The 15895-nt window shown below is 43.1% G+C and overlaps 1 protein-coding gene across 5 annotated transcripts in view; it reads right to left on the minus strand.

Moving 5' to 3' along the window:
* The window catches only part of Sfmbt2 (Scm like with four mbt domains 2), a 218742-nt gene that overhangs the window by 98746 nt on the left and 104101 nt on the right, over window positions 1–15895 (minus strand). For all 5 annotated transcript variants that reach the window (XR_007351090.1, XM_048812649.1, XM_015495184.2 and 2 more), the window contains one exon: window positions 10924–11021. Coding sequence is in view for 4 of the 5 variants with exons in the window: in XM_048812649.1 (XP_048668606.1) it covers window positions 10924–11021 (98 nt within the window). In the remaining variant the exon portion in view is untranslated. The remainder of the gene's footprint in view (window positions 1–10923; window positions 11022–15895) is intronic.

Genomic DNA, 15895 nt, shown 5'->3' on the forward strand with positions numbered 1-15895 from the left:
TGTTCATGGGTTGAGAAGGATGGCTTATGCCTTGTGCATAAGGAACTCCTTGCTGTCATGGAGGATACCTGTCATAGAGTAATGTTTGCCTCACCACCACCATCATATGCACACTAAATAGCCAGCAACATCAGAAATGACCCAGGCTCTTCCTGTCCTTCAACACCATTACTGTGACAGCTTTCTCAGTCCAGTCCCCTCATGGTCTCAAGATGGCTGCAGACATTCTAGGAGTCTCAGCCAGCCAAAATAAAGCACAGAGGAAGAAGAGAGAGCCACCTCTTCTCTGTACCTCTTCTTAAAGATTTCAAATACCATCTGGCAAAGTGCCTCATCATTTTGCTGACCCAAATAGGCAACAGCCTCTGCCTAAACCAAATCACTGTCAAGAAGAACGGGGCATCTAATCCTAGCTTACACCAGTGGTTTTAACTTGGCAGAAGAGAACTGCTGCCTTCTACGGTGCTGGTATCAGCACAGGGCAGAGATGTTTGTAATTAGGACAACAAAGAATCATCCTGTTCAAAAGGCCCAGAGAGCCCCTGTTGAAAGCAAGGGAAGAATGAGTTGATGAACATATTCAAAATCAAATATGGTTTTGGACAGGCAACTCTTAATGCTCTCAGCATTCATCTTCTGGTTCGTGGTTATAGTAATAATTACTTTGCTCCATCTTTCAATATCCTAGTTTATTTTTGAACTCTAGTAAAAAGCAAGAGAGAAAAAAATAAAAATAAAAAGACCTTGGGCTTCAGCTAGGTCTGTGTTCGAATCCCAGTTCTATTTATGAGCTCTCTCTGTATAAAGAAGGTCAAGAAATCAACTTCTTTGAGCCTTGAGTTCCCTCAACCTTTACAGTAAGAACTAAAAAAACCACCAAGTCAGCTTATAGGAAGGACAGTGAGATAATGACATGGCAAAGGCCCAGCAATGTCTGTCACCCTCTTGGGGCTCCATGACAAGGAGCGATCATCAATACCACCACAACATCCCACGTCCCATGGGATAGCTAATGGTGGCGTTCATGGAACCACACCGGGCTTCATGAACGTTTTTCCTTCTGGGCCTCTGCTATCATGTCAAGGGGTCTGAAAGGGTTAACACACATTCCCAAGGTGGGTGACTTATCATGCAGGAAGCCGGGATTTGTAATAGTGCAGCTGGGCTTTGCTCTGGTTCCCTTGATACAGACCTGCAGTCAAGATCACCAATAAGAAGACAAACTTCTCCAGATTCCTTTGCAGACTGGAGTTACATATGTTACATACGTATGCATGGCTGGGGGATTAGTCCTGCTGTGATCTGGAAATCCTGCAGGGGACCCCAAGTGGGGAATCTTGTTAAACATTAAGATGTTTTCAGTCAAGTTTCTGCTATCTGGAACCAATAAATATCCATGTCGAAGTTTATCTCACCTCTTTAGGCTGGACTTTTTGTTATAAAGAGGTCTGAAGACAAAATCAGAGGCAGATTGGACCCTGTGCTTGACTTTATGACATCCAGATAAGGAGACTAAAGGCAGAATGGTTACGCGTGGGAGTGAGGAGAAAAACTCAGGAGCAACGACTTCTGCGCATCTCACACCCACTAAGCAGGCCAACCACCAGGGTGCAGGAAGGAGCACACCGAAGGCCAGGTAAAGTCCACATTGCCCTGTGACACGAGGTCCTCATGTTCCATTAGATCGTAAGTCTCTGAAGACCTAAAGTCAAAAGGAGGAACTCAAACTTCCTTTCACACTGGTTCCCCTGCCCAAGACACTATTTGCAACTAGCAACTCATGAGAGGTATAAAGCACCTTAAAAGCACGGCCTAATCTGCAAAGATATGTGTGCATTTTGGGGGGAGTGGGGGGTGGGTAGGAATCCCTCCATATAATTTTTATTGTGGCTTAAATCTACAATAAAATCCTCCCTAGATGAAAGAATCGCAGTATCTTCTTAATCATTCCTCTTAATGAAGAGGAGAGTTTCAATTTTAAAACATTGAAATGTGGCACAACCATCACTTGGAATGTTGCCTAGTTTAATAAATAGGAGGTTTTATTCCCCTGGCACCCCCAACAACCCATAGGCCACTGCAGGAAGTTCATGCTAGTATCACATCTCATGTGAATATCATATGGCCTCCTCCACAACCACGGAAACTGATCCAAGCCAGAATTACTGTGGTGAACAGAAGCCGCTGGGGAGTGAAGAGGCCCAGAGTGGACAACAGAAAGTCGACTGCAGCCTCCAGTCTGTAATGTTCAGAAGCAAAGGCAAGCCACCATCAGCGAGACAGCAGGCAGCGGCATTCAGCCTGTGGTCAAGTGACTGTCACAGTGAACTCTTTATGTACATAGATTTTGTGATCTTTATGTTTATTGTTTGACCAGAGATGCCTCCTTTATTATGCCTCTTATAAGATTTTTTTCCAATACCCATAAAACGAGATGGCCACCGTGGCCCTATTTTGCTATATAGTTCACATGCTGCAGTTCAAAACCCCAGAACACGTTAAGAATAAGCACCAACTAGCTCCTCCTTCCGTCCTTCTACGTAGCAAAGCACAGGCCCTGAAGAAAATCAACTTCTCTGTCATCTGCCGTCCCAGAGATTCTGTTCACATGCTTCTTGGAGTCGGTAAAGAAGTAAGAACCACAGAAGTGGGTCGTGTCTCATAGGCTTTAAAGAACCTGAGCTTCCAGGCTCCACGAAAGGGAATCTAAAAGTTAGGTGCACAGCACTGAGGCTCAGCATCAGCCTGATGTCGGGTGAGTGACCTGCACCCTTCTTTAAGAGAACCACTGGGCCATAACTTGGTGAAGAGATACGGATCATGTGTCCCACCAACATTCACAACTCAGTGATGTGGCCAAAGAAATGAAGTCCTGTCTCCAAATTCCAGGAGAGTCTAAGAATCCCACCTGAAGGCCAAGTTTACTATTGCTGTATTGAACTGCTGAACCAGAGAAAAGGAAAGCAGGCACCTATGAAACTGCAAGCTCATACTCCACTCACATTCTCCCCTGCCACTGGCTATACCTGACAGAGGGGAAAGAAAAACTTTCTCCTTTTGCCACACTTAACTCTCTCTGGCCTCAAACCCAGGTCTCATACAGAAGAGATTCCCTCCTCAGAGTTAAACCTATAATCACACTGTCAAGTACGTACATACTTCAAAGCTTTAAAAAAAGAACATGAGCCAGACATGGTGGCACAGGCCTGTAATTCCAGCAGCAGGGGAGGCTGAGGCAGGAAGATCTCGAGTTCAAAGCCAGAAGCCAGTCTCAGCAACAGTGAGGCGCTAAGCAACTCAGTGAGACCCTGTCTCTAAATAAAATACAAAAAAATAAAAGGGCTGAGGGCCCCTGAATTCAATCCCTGGTACATGCCCACACAGAGACACACACACAAAAAAATAAAAATAAAAAAATAAAGAAAAGAAAGAAAGGAAACGCTGGGCTGAGGTTGTAGCTCAGTGATAGAGCACTTGCCTAGCATGTTTGAGGCACTGGGTTCGATCCTTAGCACCACATATAAATAAAAGAAAGGTACTGTGTCCATATACAACTAAGAATATTATTTAAAAATATGCTAAAGAAAATCACAGCCTCGCTGTTGCTGAAGCTGGCTTCTGGATTTAAACTCGTGATCTTCTTGCCTCAGCCTTCCCTGCCTCTAGGATTACAGGCGAGTGCCACCAGGATCTTCAGCATGTTATAAACAGATTAAACACCCTTAGCAGAGAAAGACATGAATGTGGGTTAAAAAAAAAAAAAAAACAAGTCCTCATCATACAGCATCTCCTTTCTCCACTTAGCCTTCCCCCAGGAGGCCCTTCTCCCTGCTTGTGAAACATTAAGAACAGGGAACAGATGCCAAGAAGAAAGTGTCATGGGTGCAAACCGGAGTCACGTAACCACACTGCCATTAGGCCAAGCCCTTTATCTATAGATTTCGAGGACATTGTTTAACTCCTATCAGTTACAGAGATAATTTTGGATCTGTTTAATAATCATGTCAAACATGACAAAAACTGAGCTATCCCAGGACACCAACAGACTGGGCATTTCATGGAAGTACAGTCAGACAATGTCAGCCACATGACAATGGACTGCATGTAGGGCAGTGGTCCCGGATCATGGTGGAGCTGAGCATCTTCTTCTGCCTCAGGACATCATAGCCACCATAATGACAACATACAACACGTCAAGGGTTCTGTGCCAATGCTGCCAGGTGTATAAAAGTATAGCGCGTAAGACTTGATAACGACAATGTTCCTGACTTACGTATTTACTATATTATGCTTTTACCATTATTTTAGAGTGATATTACTTCTATATATTTAAAAAAAAAAAGTCTCCTGGAAAACAGAGTTCTGTGCTCCACCAGCAGCAGCAGCAGCCCCACATGTCTCGTATTTACTGCAGCCCCTGATGGCACGAGGAGGCCATGTCAAGTGACCTGAGGAGGCCAAGTCAAGTGACCTGCACCACCTCAGACTGTGTAAATAATCAGCTGGCGACACACTGCCTAGACACACCCTCATCCCCAGGGGAGGACTGACTCTACTTGCAGCTGGTACTTTGTCTTCTGTGAGTCCTGACGAATGCAAAGCCTCAGTCCCCAGGACCTCCCTGTAGCCACGTTACTGACAGGGAACTGGCCAGGGGGCAATAGTGGAAGGACTCAGAGCTCCAGCACTGGGTGTACACATTACATCAAAAACCACATCTCTCCTCAGCTTCAAATGAGAGGAAATTACCAGAAGCACTGGCCACATCTCATCCAGTCTGTTCTAATATGTACCTGAGGAATGTGTCAGGCTAGGGAAGGAAAGCAAAACAGTCCAGAAAATAGCGGCTGGAGAGCAGAAACCATTCACACTGCGCTAAGTCTGTCACCCAAACCAAGTGGTGTTTTGAGCATATTCCTAAAGCTTGTGTATCTCCACTACCTGTCCAATGAGGAAATGCACTATAATCGCACATAATTAGCTTCTGAAAGACTCAAAAGCAATAATAAGGAATATAGGCTTTAAAAAGAAAAAACCCTCGCACAGGAGTCAATATGAAGTCCAGGTTGTAGTCACTTTCAGCAAGATGCAAACCTGGACAAAACGAGCTGCAGGCGGTGGGATTCTCACATTGAGATGTTTTACCTCCAACCCAACCCTAACATGCTCCTCTGCATTTTCCACTCCTTCCCTTTCTGAGCCTGGGGTCTCTTTAGCTGATCATGAAGATGCAGCCGTCACTGTGAAGTCACTGTATCCTAACTGTCGTCTAACGACTGAGCCCTTTTCTTTTCCATGCAATCATTCGGAAGCACTCACGGCGGACTTAATTCATTTAAATTATGCCAATGACCTCTGCAGGCCTTCTATTCTTCCTAGGTGTTTTTTTGGACTTACTTCTTCAGTGATTTATTCAAGAATATTTATGTCCCAGGCACTATTCAAGGCAGCGGGGTAAACCAGCCATAAAAATAAACACTACAGCCTCACGGAACTTACATTCTAACTTGAGGAAGTAGATTACATTTAAAAAGGTGCACATTAATACATAACAGGCAGAGGTAAGAGAACTATGAAGAAAAATAAAGTGGGGTGGCAGGTACAGCTCGGCATGCTGTGGGGGTGGCACGGGGGGCCTGTATCTCTGATTTTAAGCAGAACCTGAAGAAAGTGACAGAAGGAGCCATGCAGAAATCGAGGGGGTGACTTTCTGAGCAGATGGAGTATTAATACAAATGCCTGAGGCAAGAGCACGTGGGTGTGGAAGGGACAGCAGGGAAGGGGCAGGGGGCAGCCCAAAGCCAGCACCTGAGAGCTGCAAGGACAGGGGACTCAGAGAGCAGTGGAGGTCACACATGGAACCCAGCACATCACACACCCCAGGAAGAGACAAGCAAACGAGGGACAAGATCTGACTTCTGCTTCAAAGACTCGCTCTGGCTGCTCTGTCAAGAACAGACTCTAGGGTGCAATGACCAGAATCCAGGAAGTAAATTCTGACATAACAGCCCAGGAGAGAGGTGGCAGCTGGGACCAGGGAGACGGGGGTGGGTTTGGGCCACTTTGAAGGGAGAGTCAAGAGCATTTGCTGATGGATGGAAAAGAGGGGGCCAAAGGCTTCTGTCCTTCAGAAGGACTGAAGACTGGTCCTTGGGTGGCATCTGAGAATATGGCTGATAATTTTATCCCTAAAAGGACATAGAATTTTTTCCTAAACACAAGAATGACTCACTGTGCCTAAGCTGCTTCTGCAAACAATAGACATTATACTAAACACTGGGTTTCCTTCTGGGAGCTGTGAACTTAGGAAATGTGCCAGGCAAAGGGTGCCTACGTGACCAGACCCTTGCAAGAACACCCTTCCGACCCTCCCCCCCCATAGGACTCCAGAAGGATGGCCTGGCTTTCTGGAGTTCACCCCATGCACCTGCACCCTTCAGGGATTTACTGTGTATCTGGTGCTGAAGTAAAGTATAACTGTGAGGAAGTGACCTCTGGATCCTGAGAGTCCTGGTGGGTCATCAATGTGGGGCAGGCATGGAGACCTCCCAGCAGGAGGGCCAGGAGGACTTCCAGGAGGGTGCCAGGGGTGTTGACCTCAAGCCTCAGTGGTCTTAATCTATAGTTCCCGACATCCACCGCAGATCTCAAAATAGCTGATTTGGAATTTCAAACCCTCTAAAACCTTCAACACTCTTTGAACATAAAGCTTCAAGAACTTTCCCTTCTTCCAGGGATAAAAATGGATCACGGATTTCAATGGCATCCCAAGGCTGGCCCTTCCTTCCATCCTGAGGCCCAGTGATGAATGACGTTAGTGACAAAACCTTTGCTTCCTGTATTTTTTCTAGTCTTCTAAGGAAAAACTACTTGGTTTCTGTTAACTGGGGAACAAGGTACTACTTTTGATTTGTAGACCTGTTTGATGGATATGGAAGTTTCTCAGTGAAACCTGAATGATTTAGCAGAGGTAAACTGCGACTTAGAAGAACAGCAGAGAGCACAGAGTAGCAGGATGTACTGAGTCTCGTGGGTGCCGGGCACAGAAGGAGCACACAGCATCAATACCAACACTCTCTCTCCTCTCCTTTGGTTTTATTTTTAAACTTACTAAGTTCCCTCGAACCTCTCAGTGGTATCTTAGTAGGCAGTGAGAGACCACAGAGACCCTGAGGCCACAGAGACCCTGTTGACCAAAAAGCTGAAATGGGCCTTAATAACTTCATTGTTTGAAGACAGAAACAATCCTTGAAAGAAACCTCCTAGCAGCTCTTTACAAAAGATGAAAATAAAAAGATCTTGCTGCAACGGGGGCATTTCACCTTAGCAGACATTGATGAGTCAGGTTAATCACCTGACAGCTGAGGCTGAAGAACAGGTAGATGTGACCGTGTTGAGGAAAGGTTCTGTCCACACTTGGGTTCCTGAAGCAGAGCCGTTGGAGGCCGATTCCTTTGCTCTGAAAGCTGACAATGAGCCATCTGTGCCCAGGTGAAAATCCAATGAAATCACGGGAATGCACAGAGGAGTTGCCTCTATTTCCTTATTATTCATGAGGAGTAAATTAGTACTACTATAAAGAATGGTTTTGGCAATCTTTTAGGTCTCTAAATAATGAGGCTGATTCCTAGGGGGAACTTAGTATTTATTATTTTTAAAAAACAGGTGTTCTCATCTCTGAGGTTTTTCTTTTTTAACCCATTTTATCAACTATTTATATTTCAATTAAGTGTATGCTTTAAAGATTATTTGCATTTTCTGAGTGAGTCAGAACTCCCTGAAAAATGCAGTGTCCAAAAGGTATTTGGAATGCTCTCTCCAATCAAAGGTAAATAACAGCAAAAATCCTAACTCTGAGCTTGTTTTTGCCCTATTTGTGTTCAGGTAGAAGGGGAAGGGTGCCCACCGATTTGATCTGACTTCGTGTGAACATGGATACACACATGTGAGCGCAGCCCCTGTGTCAGAAAATGCAGCGTAATGAGATTCATTCCATCAAAACACCCGTCTTATCTAAAGTGTAAAAATAATAAAAAGAATTGCTTGGAAACACTGCTCGTTCCTAGCTATTAAATGTGCTTAGCTTTGACTTCTATCTCATAAGAGCTGAACACTATGGCAATTTTCCATAACAAATGCATCTCAGATGATTCACTGCTGAATTCAAACGTATATTCCTTCCACCATAATGAAGGAAATAAAAGTCTGTCTCCCTGTCCAGAAATACTGATGAGCAATGATAAAAGAGAAAAATAAATAAATAAAATTATATATATGTGTGTGTATATATATATGTGTGTCCGTGTACTCTATTTTGGGACCCTACAGAGGAATACCACTTGCTAGAACTTGTAAAAAGAGAGAGAATTTCTCTTTTGTTTATTCATAAATGAAGCAACTACAAACATAGTTTGATACCATTTCATGCAGTTTCTCTGAATTACCTTCTTATAAATACAGGAACCCAGTAGAGAATACTAGCATCTGATTTCTTAAATTATTGAGCATAGATGCAATGCAGTGGAACTGGCTTAAAAGTGTCCCCTAAGAGTTTGCATCTACCTGGAAACTGTGAATGTGACTGTGTTTGGAGACAGGGTCACAGGATGAGCATGGGCTAAAGGACTGCTGTCCTGATAAGGGGAGGGAAATCTGGACAGGAACACAGAGAAGAGAAGGCCAGGTGACGATGGAGGCAGCACACAGAGTGAAGCTACCACCAGCCAAAGAATGCCAAGGGTTCAGCAGCCACCAGAAGCCAGGGCAGATTCCTGGGACTGTCTCGGGGCCTGCAGGTTGAGTCCCATCCAGCTAACACCTGGATCCCAACTGCAGCCTCCAGAGTAAGGGAGAGTGAACTCCTGTTTTTCACATCACCCAGTCCACCATCATTTGCTACAACAGCCTTAGGATAAACGGTCATTCCCATGGCCTCCAAATTAAATATATAAACATTCACTGCCCACTTCTCTTCCAAATTGAAATAAGAAAAATCATTTATAAAAGTATCTCACAAACTTTAAGACCACAAAATATCTAATGCAACCAAGTTTCATTTACAAAGTGCCTACACCATACACCATACACCCTGCCGTGGGCTAGGCCCAAAAGTAATACTCAATATCTACTCTTAATGACAATGCTTAATTATAAACAAATATTGAATGAGATGATAATTTTCATGTACTTTATCAAAATAATTGTATGAATTCTCATAGGTGAAAGAAGAAGGTAACTGTATTTTGGAAAATATGAACAAACTATTAAACCCCAGGATTAGGTCAACAGCACATAACACCTTTTGCAAAGAATAGCTGCTTCATAAATATTCAATAAATTAGTTAATTTTTAATTAGAGATATATCAAGATTATTAATGCTTGTACCTTTGCAGTCTTAGTATTCACACTTTTAAATAACTGCATATCCAATTAATCTATAACAACATTAACTCAGAATTTTTTAATGCATATGTCCATTCAAAAATGAGTTCATTTATTTGATGAATCTTTATTAAGTACTATCATGGGCAAGGAATTATGTTTTTAACACTGGACAAAACAGATATGGTCCTTATCTTATTGGCACTTCAACGGGAAAGCAAGATGGGTGTTACACAAGGAATCACAGGAATGACTGACCACAATTACAACAGAACAGGAGGCCAAGAGGAGGCTCACGCTCATCAGGGTCCAGAGGCCCTGGAAAGGATTTCTTTCTTTTATTTGTTTTGTCTACTGGCACCTTACAATTGTACATAATGGTGGGCTTCACTGTCACATTCCTACAGGCATGTAACACAATTTAATTCTTTAGGAAACTTGTATTTGAGATAGAAAGCTGAGTAAGAATTTAACATTTGAAGAGCATTAAAAACAAACAAACAAACAAACAAACAAGATGCCAGAGTGGAGGCAGCCTGGTTCCCCTGGTACCCCTGACCAGAAGAGACACTCCATGACCCAAGACTACAGAGGAAGCACCATGAAACCACGCCAGGCTTGGTAGGTCTGAGAGAGGTGTAGAAACTCCAGTTTGCCCCCGTCCAAATGACAAGTGTTTTAAATATGGCAGTGTCAGGTTGGGGTGTCAAAAAAAAAAAAAAAAGTCCATTTTCTCTCTTTCTATACTCCAACCCAAACTATAACATATTTAAAAAAAATAAAAATACACAAGCCAACTCAGCAACAACAAAGGTATGGAGAGCCAAACAGCTGATGACCAAGAAGGGACTAATTTAACATATTCAGCAAAACCAAATCGAGGCCTTCATCAGAAAAGCCGAGAGCTGGCCCAATTAATATTGCAGAATCCTCAAAGGCTCAGGAGCCAGGTTCGCTAGTTAACAGAAGCTCATAAAATAAAAACAGAGAAACTGTGTGGGAATAGTCAGACCCCAGAGAGTCTCCCTGGGCCCACTCTAGAAGACCAACATCCTGTCCCCGTCCTCTCCAAAGAGGACAGAAACATGTAAATTTTAAGCACAGTTTTTAAAAAGGGTTAAGAACTTGGTGATCCATTGCAGTTGGGATGTTCCAGGTCCTTCGCTCTCTGCACATGCCTTCAAGAAAATTGTACCATCTGGAGAAACATCATTGTCAATGGTTTTTCCCAAACAAATGCTAAAATTAATCTTGCTGCATTTCCTTTTGTTTCTTTGGTAAGGGGCGAGAAGATGAAAATGAGATGTACATTATAGAGAAAAACAGTAACTTAAACAATTTTACCAGCATCTTATAACATAGGTATTTAAGAAGATTGTCCTAAAAATAGCAAAAGGAAACACACAATTTTAAACATTCTAAATGCAAACTGGTCGAGAAGGTTGCACTTTTAACAGTGGGAAAGGGTTTGAGCATACAGCACTCCTTCAACAGTTTGCACTTAAAAGGAGGAGCTCAGCTGCTGAGAACCCACGGCTTACCTTGAACACTTCCATTGGAAGAGGAAACTCTGCAGCAACAATAAGGGATTTTTCCAGAGCACATTTCCACTCAGAGGTCATCTTCAAAGGATAGATTTCTGTATCAACAGCAAACCACAGAATAGTTTAAGGACTGGAATGTTCTGCCCGGTGGCTCTTTCCTGAGTTTATCAGGCCCCAGCACCCTCAGTCTGCCACAAACCGCCACCTGCTAAAGGGATTTTCCAAAATTAAATAGCAACTCAGGATTCTGCTATCAGAGATGAAGAATAAACTCAATAGGGCTCTTCCTCGGGGAACAGTTGTACGCATTTTGTGAGCATTTTGTAAGTAATTTAATAGCATTAATCACATTAGCCAAACCTTTAATCATTCATGGCCCCCAAATTCCATATATCACCAAAGATGTACTAGCCACAGATGAAGAACTTATTATCTGATTATTTTCTAAACTCTTGTCAGGTTTTTGCAGTTATTACAACATATTTTTCACTAAATCTCTAAGCTCTCGTATGCTAAAAATAGTCCCTATAAGTCAGAAAATTATTAAAAGGTAAATTAAAATTTACCAACCAAGTTTCATATTTACACTTGAAATGTTGCTAACACACCACATGTTGCCCATATTTTTTCCCCAGGCAATGGGGGAGAGAAAGATTTACGCACAGAGGTTACAGAGTCTGAATGCAAAATTAAAAGGAAAAAATTGTTGAGCACTGTTTTTACCTATTGCTGAAACTGCAGGGGGATTTTTATGGCCTGATCTCAACAGATTTAAGACCTTATCAAAACAGGATTTGTAGGCGCACTCACTGGAAGTAGATATGTTTATACCTTCACTATATCAACCCGGCTACTCCAGACAGACAGTTAGGATACGAATATGAATTTAAGCACAGTTAAAAGGCAACATTAAACCTTCGGGCTATATTTTTAATTTCTTGCATGTCTGCTTTTTAGCAATGGAGCCATATATTTGAACCCTCAGAGCCTCTGGACTCACCTTGAGCTCTAAACTTCTCTGTTTGAGCAGTTTATTTAGTCTTTTCAGGGCATAATTACAGAACTAGACAAGTTATCAATACCCTGTCCCCTGCCATTGTTCATTACACTGAGACACACAAAGGGTGCTGCTCTAGGACAAAAAAATCCCCTACTTGTGTGCACTGTCCATAATCCTTTCTAGCACTTCCTAAAGACTTCCACCTTTGGCAGAAAGAAAAAAAAAAAATCCCAATTCATCATTTCTGTGTCAGAACAAAAAACAGACGTGACTCCTCTCAGTAGTATCCAACATATTTAAAGACAGACAGTAGAGCCTCAGCAAATACTGGAGTGCAGAGACCAAAAGAACCATCCCCCGACTACTGAGAGGGACACTGAGGGAGATACTGTGGCTTCTCACAGAGTCCCACAGAGTATGCCAAGGGACCAGTCCACAGAGCTCTGAAATTGCTCCCTGAGGATGAGGAGGAGAGTCTCAAACCAGGGGCACAGCATCAAAACCTTGGTGCAGGGGAGGCAATGCAGAGGGCTGCAGGAAGCAAAGGCCAAAGGACACCAGCTCAGCCATTCCAAGAGGGTCAGGAGAGAAATAGCACACAAGACACCAGCAACTCCTCCTCAAGGGCAAATTCACTTTTCCTGCCATCTGCAAGTAGGGTGATGGGGAATTCAGTCCACACGTGGTAGAAAAAAGGATCAGTTATGAAAAACAAGGGGAATTTCCAAAGTCAAGAGCAAAGAAAGTCTGAGAACACAGAGGATGAATAAAAGGAGAGGTTCGGTCTACCACATTGGCACCCTTCACTCTCTTGCTCTGTAATCCTGACCAGTTATACCCTTGACTGTGATCTCTGAGTGGGGAAGGGTGCCCTGGAGATAAGAGAAGGCAGAAGAGTGGTTAGGGAAAAAAAAAAAAAAGACACAAGGCCAATAGAAAGGGAAACCCACTATGACCTGGGTTGGGTCCACGCTACCAGAACTTGGTGCCGAGATGCGGCACACACCAGCAGCACTGTCATGCCCCTCTAATGCCAGTCTGCAAGACTGGCACTGGAGGCCTAGCTGGCCAAGTCACCCATTCAAAGCTGACTCCTCCACCATGGGATGCCACTTTTCTCCCTCCACAGCAGAGACAAATGGAACAAGCAGCCCCAAGCAGTTCCCAAGATCTCTGCCTCTGTCCTACCAGCTCATGATTCTCCATCTTCTAAGGGTATTAAGTCCTGAAATGGAATCTAACTCTACAACCAGGCATCCTTCCTCTCTCAAAGGTGACCCTCAGCTGCGATTCTGCCTGTCTGCACAACACCTGCAGAGTCGGACACCTTGGAAAAGCAGGAAGCAGAGAACTACGGTCCCTGTGCACGCTTCACAAGATAGAGCCACTCTGGTTACACCAGCAAGTTTATAGACAATAAATAACACCATTAAAAGAACATAAAACATTTTCTTAAAATGATCATGCTGCAGGTTATTTAATGGAGTGCAGCATCCCAGTTCTGTTTGTAGGGAAGTTGTAAGCAATTAAAATGTGTCCGCACTCATCTGTAACTAAAAGCCTACAGGAAAACAGGGCGGTCTCCTTTGGTGCAAGTGTTTGGCAAGTTGTTTCCTAGTAGCACTGCAGAAAGCAGGAATGCACAACATAACCATGAATAAATAAATAACCACAAATAAACTGAGGCCTGGGGGGGGGGGCATCTTGACTGGGCCCACCCCCAAACCCCCTCTGTTCCTTTCTCCTCTACCAGGTGCTGCCAGCAAGGAACAACCACTATACAGTTGGTAAGAGAAAGCGCCCTTTGGGAAATATTATAAACTGAATATCTGTACCCCCAAATCTTTATATGTAGAAACCCTAATCCCCAATGTGACAGTATTTGGAGAATGAGCCCTTGGAAGGTGCTTAGGGTTAGGGGAGGTCATGTGGAAAGGGCCCTCAAGATGCAGTGTCCTAATAAAAAGGGACACTCAAATAAAAAGCTCACTCTCAATCTACTATGTGAGGACCCAGCCAGCACCTGGCCATCTGCAAGCCTGGAAGAGAGCTCTCACCAGCCTGACCCCACTGGCACCTGATCTTAGATTTACAGCCTGCAGAACTACGAGAAAAGAAATATCTGCTGTTTAAGGTGCAGAGCCTGTGATATTTTGTTATGGCAGCAACAACAGACCCATACTGAAAGCAACAACTCATTTTGGACTAAGAAACAACTTAGGCAAAAAGCATTTAAGTTATACTCAGAAACATCCTGACTCTGGGAACTATTTAAAGCAAGAATTTTAAAAATTTTTTAAAGAAAGTTTAGAGAAGGCCTTGGGAAAAAATAAATACGGAGAAAATTTCTAGCTTCTGCAAGAACATCTAAAACTCTTATCTTGCTTTCTAAACATTCAGAAAGAGAAAGGAGGTGGGGGCCACCTAACGGACCCCTGACCTCAATGACCTACCAAAACTTTCTGGGAAACCAAAGTATAAGCCTCTGATCACAACAGGTATTTCTAGAAAATGCCACTCATTGGATGTGCCTTATACGATTCAGCAGCCCAGCAAATGAATAACCATCTCCTGTCCCAAGCACCAGAATGCCACTTCCCCTGATTCAGGCCAGATAAGGAAAGGCTCAATGGTATATATCCTCAGAGGTGGACACAGTGTATAAAATCTAGTACTTGTTCCTACAGAGTCTGAAGAGTATAACTTCCCATTATCTGTTTCTACCACCTCTACTGAACAGTTAAGAAATATTGTGCCCTTTAAAAAGTAAAACTGGGGGGCNATGGAAAATTGCCATAGTGTTCAGCTCTTATGAGATAGAAGTCAAAGCTAAGCACATTTAATAGCTAGGAACGAGCAGTGTTTCCAAGCAATTCTTTTTATTATTTTTAACAGCAGCAGTGGTACTGAGGGGGAATGAGGGTCCCTTAGAGCAGGGATCAGCTGGCACAGCCTGCCCTCCAAGTAGGGCCAAGAGCCACCCACCTGCCACTGCCACCACCCTTTCAACTCTGATCCTAACTGCCCATTGATGCTGGAAGCTTAACAGTGTTTGGGAGTAACAAAATTATTCTAATATTTCCTATGCAAATCTGCAAATTTTAATCCTACCTATATTTCAGTTAAGGAAATAGTGCTACACGTAAGTTGTACAAGTCCCAATGGGACCTGAAATTAATTGACGTAAATCCAAAGCATCAGGTTCTGTTCCCATGCATAAAACCTAGGTAATAATTGTCTCTCTTCCCAGGGGTGTCATTTTGCTGAATGAAGCAACAGAATCTAGTTTTCATCTTGTAACTACCGTACATAAGGAACTTAAAGTCCTATTTGGAGTGTCTTTTCACCTCTTATTTTCTTTCCCCCATAGATAAGCTTTCTTGTTGACAATTTACGTGTTGAGGAAACCCGCATCTGATGACGACTATCTTTTTTAGGCGTAGAGCCCCACGTGATCCTGGCATGATGTGAAATAGATAACTGGTATCCAGAAAATTCTAAGACAAGTAAGCAAAATTTAGTTTTATATCCTAAAGACATGAAATTACCTAAAGAGGGAGAGCTCAGGAGCAAGTATTTCCTAATTTTCTACAAGGACACTTTCCATTCTTGTGTAAGTATGAGTTCCAGGATTTCACAGGGAAAAAGCATGACAGAACACCAGAAGCTACCAGGAATTCTTTGCTTTGCTGTACATTGTCACACAGCAAGGCTGTCTTTCCTCTATAATTTATAAAGCAATTAGGTCCTGAGCTGGGGTTTACACACACGCCTTTCCCCACAAAGGAGATTTTCCTCCCAGCCTGTGAATCCCAAGGCAACCTGAGCTCACATCTTTACTCATGATGTGGACAGGCCCTTCATCATCATCCAAAATTACCCAGGATATAAAACTCGTTTTTGGCTGCTTCTCAAAAACTGAGGACAATACAAATATAATAAAATACTGGGTGGCATGTCTACGCACCT

The sequence above is a fragment of the Marmota marmota genome, unplaced genomic scaffold (assembly GCF_001458135.2).
Source record: "Marmota marmota marmota unplaced genomic scaffold, marMar, whole genome shotgun sequence".
In the NCBI taxonomy this organism is placed as follows: domain Eukaryota; kingdom Metazoa; phylum Chordata; class Mammalia; order Rodentia; family Sciuridae; genus Marmota; species Marmota marmota.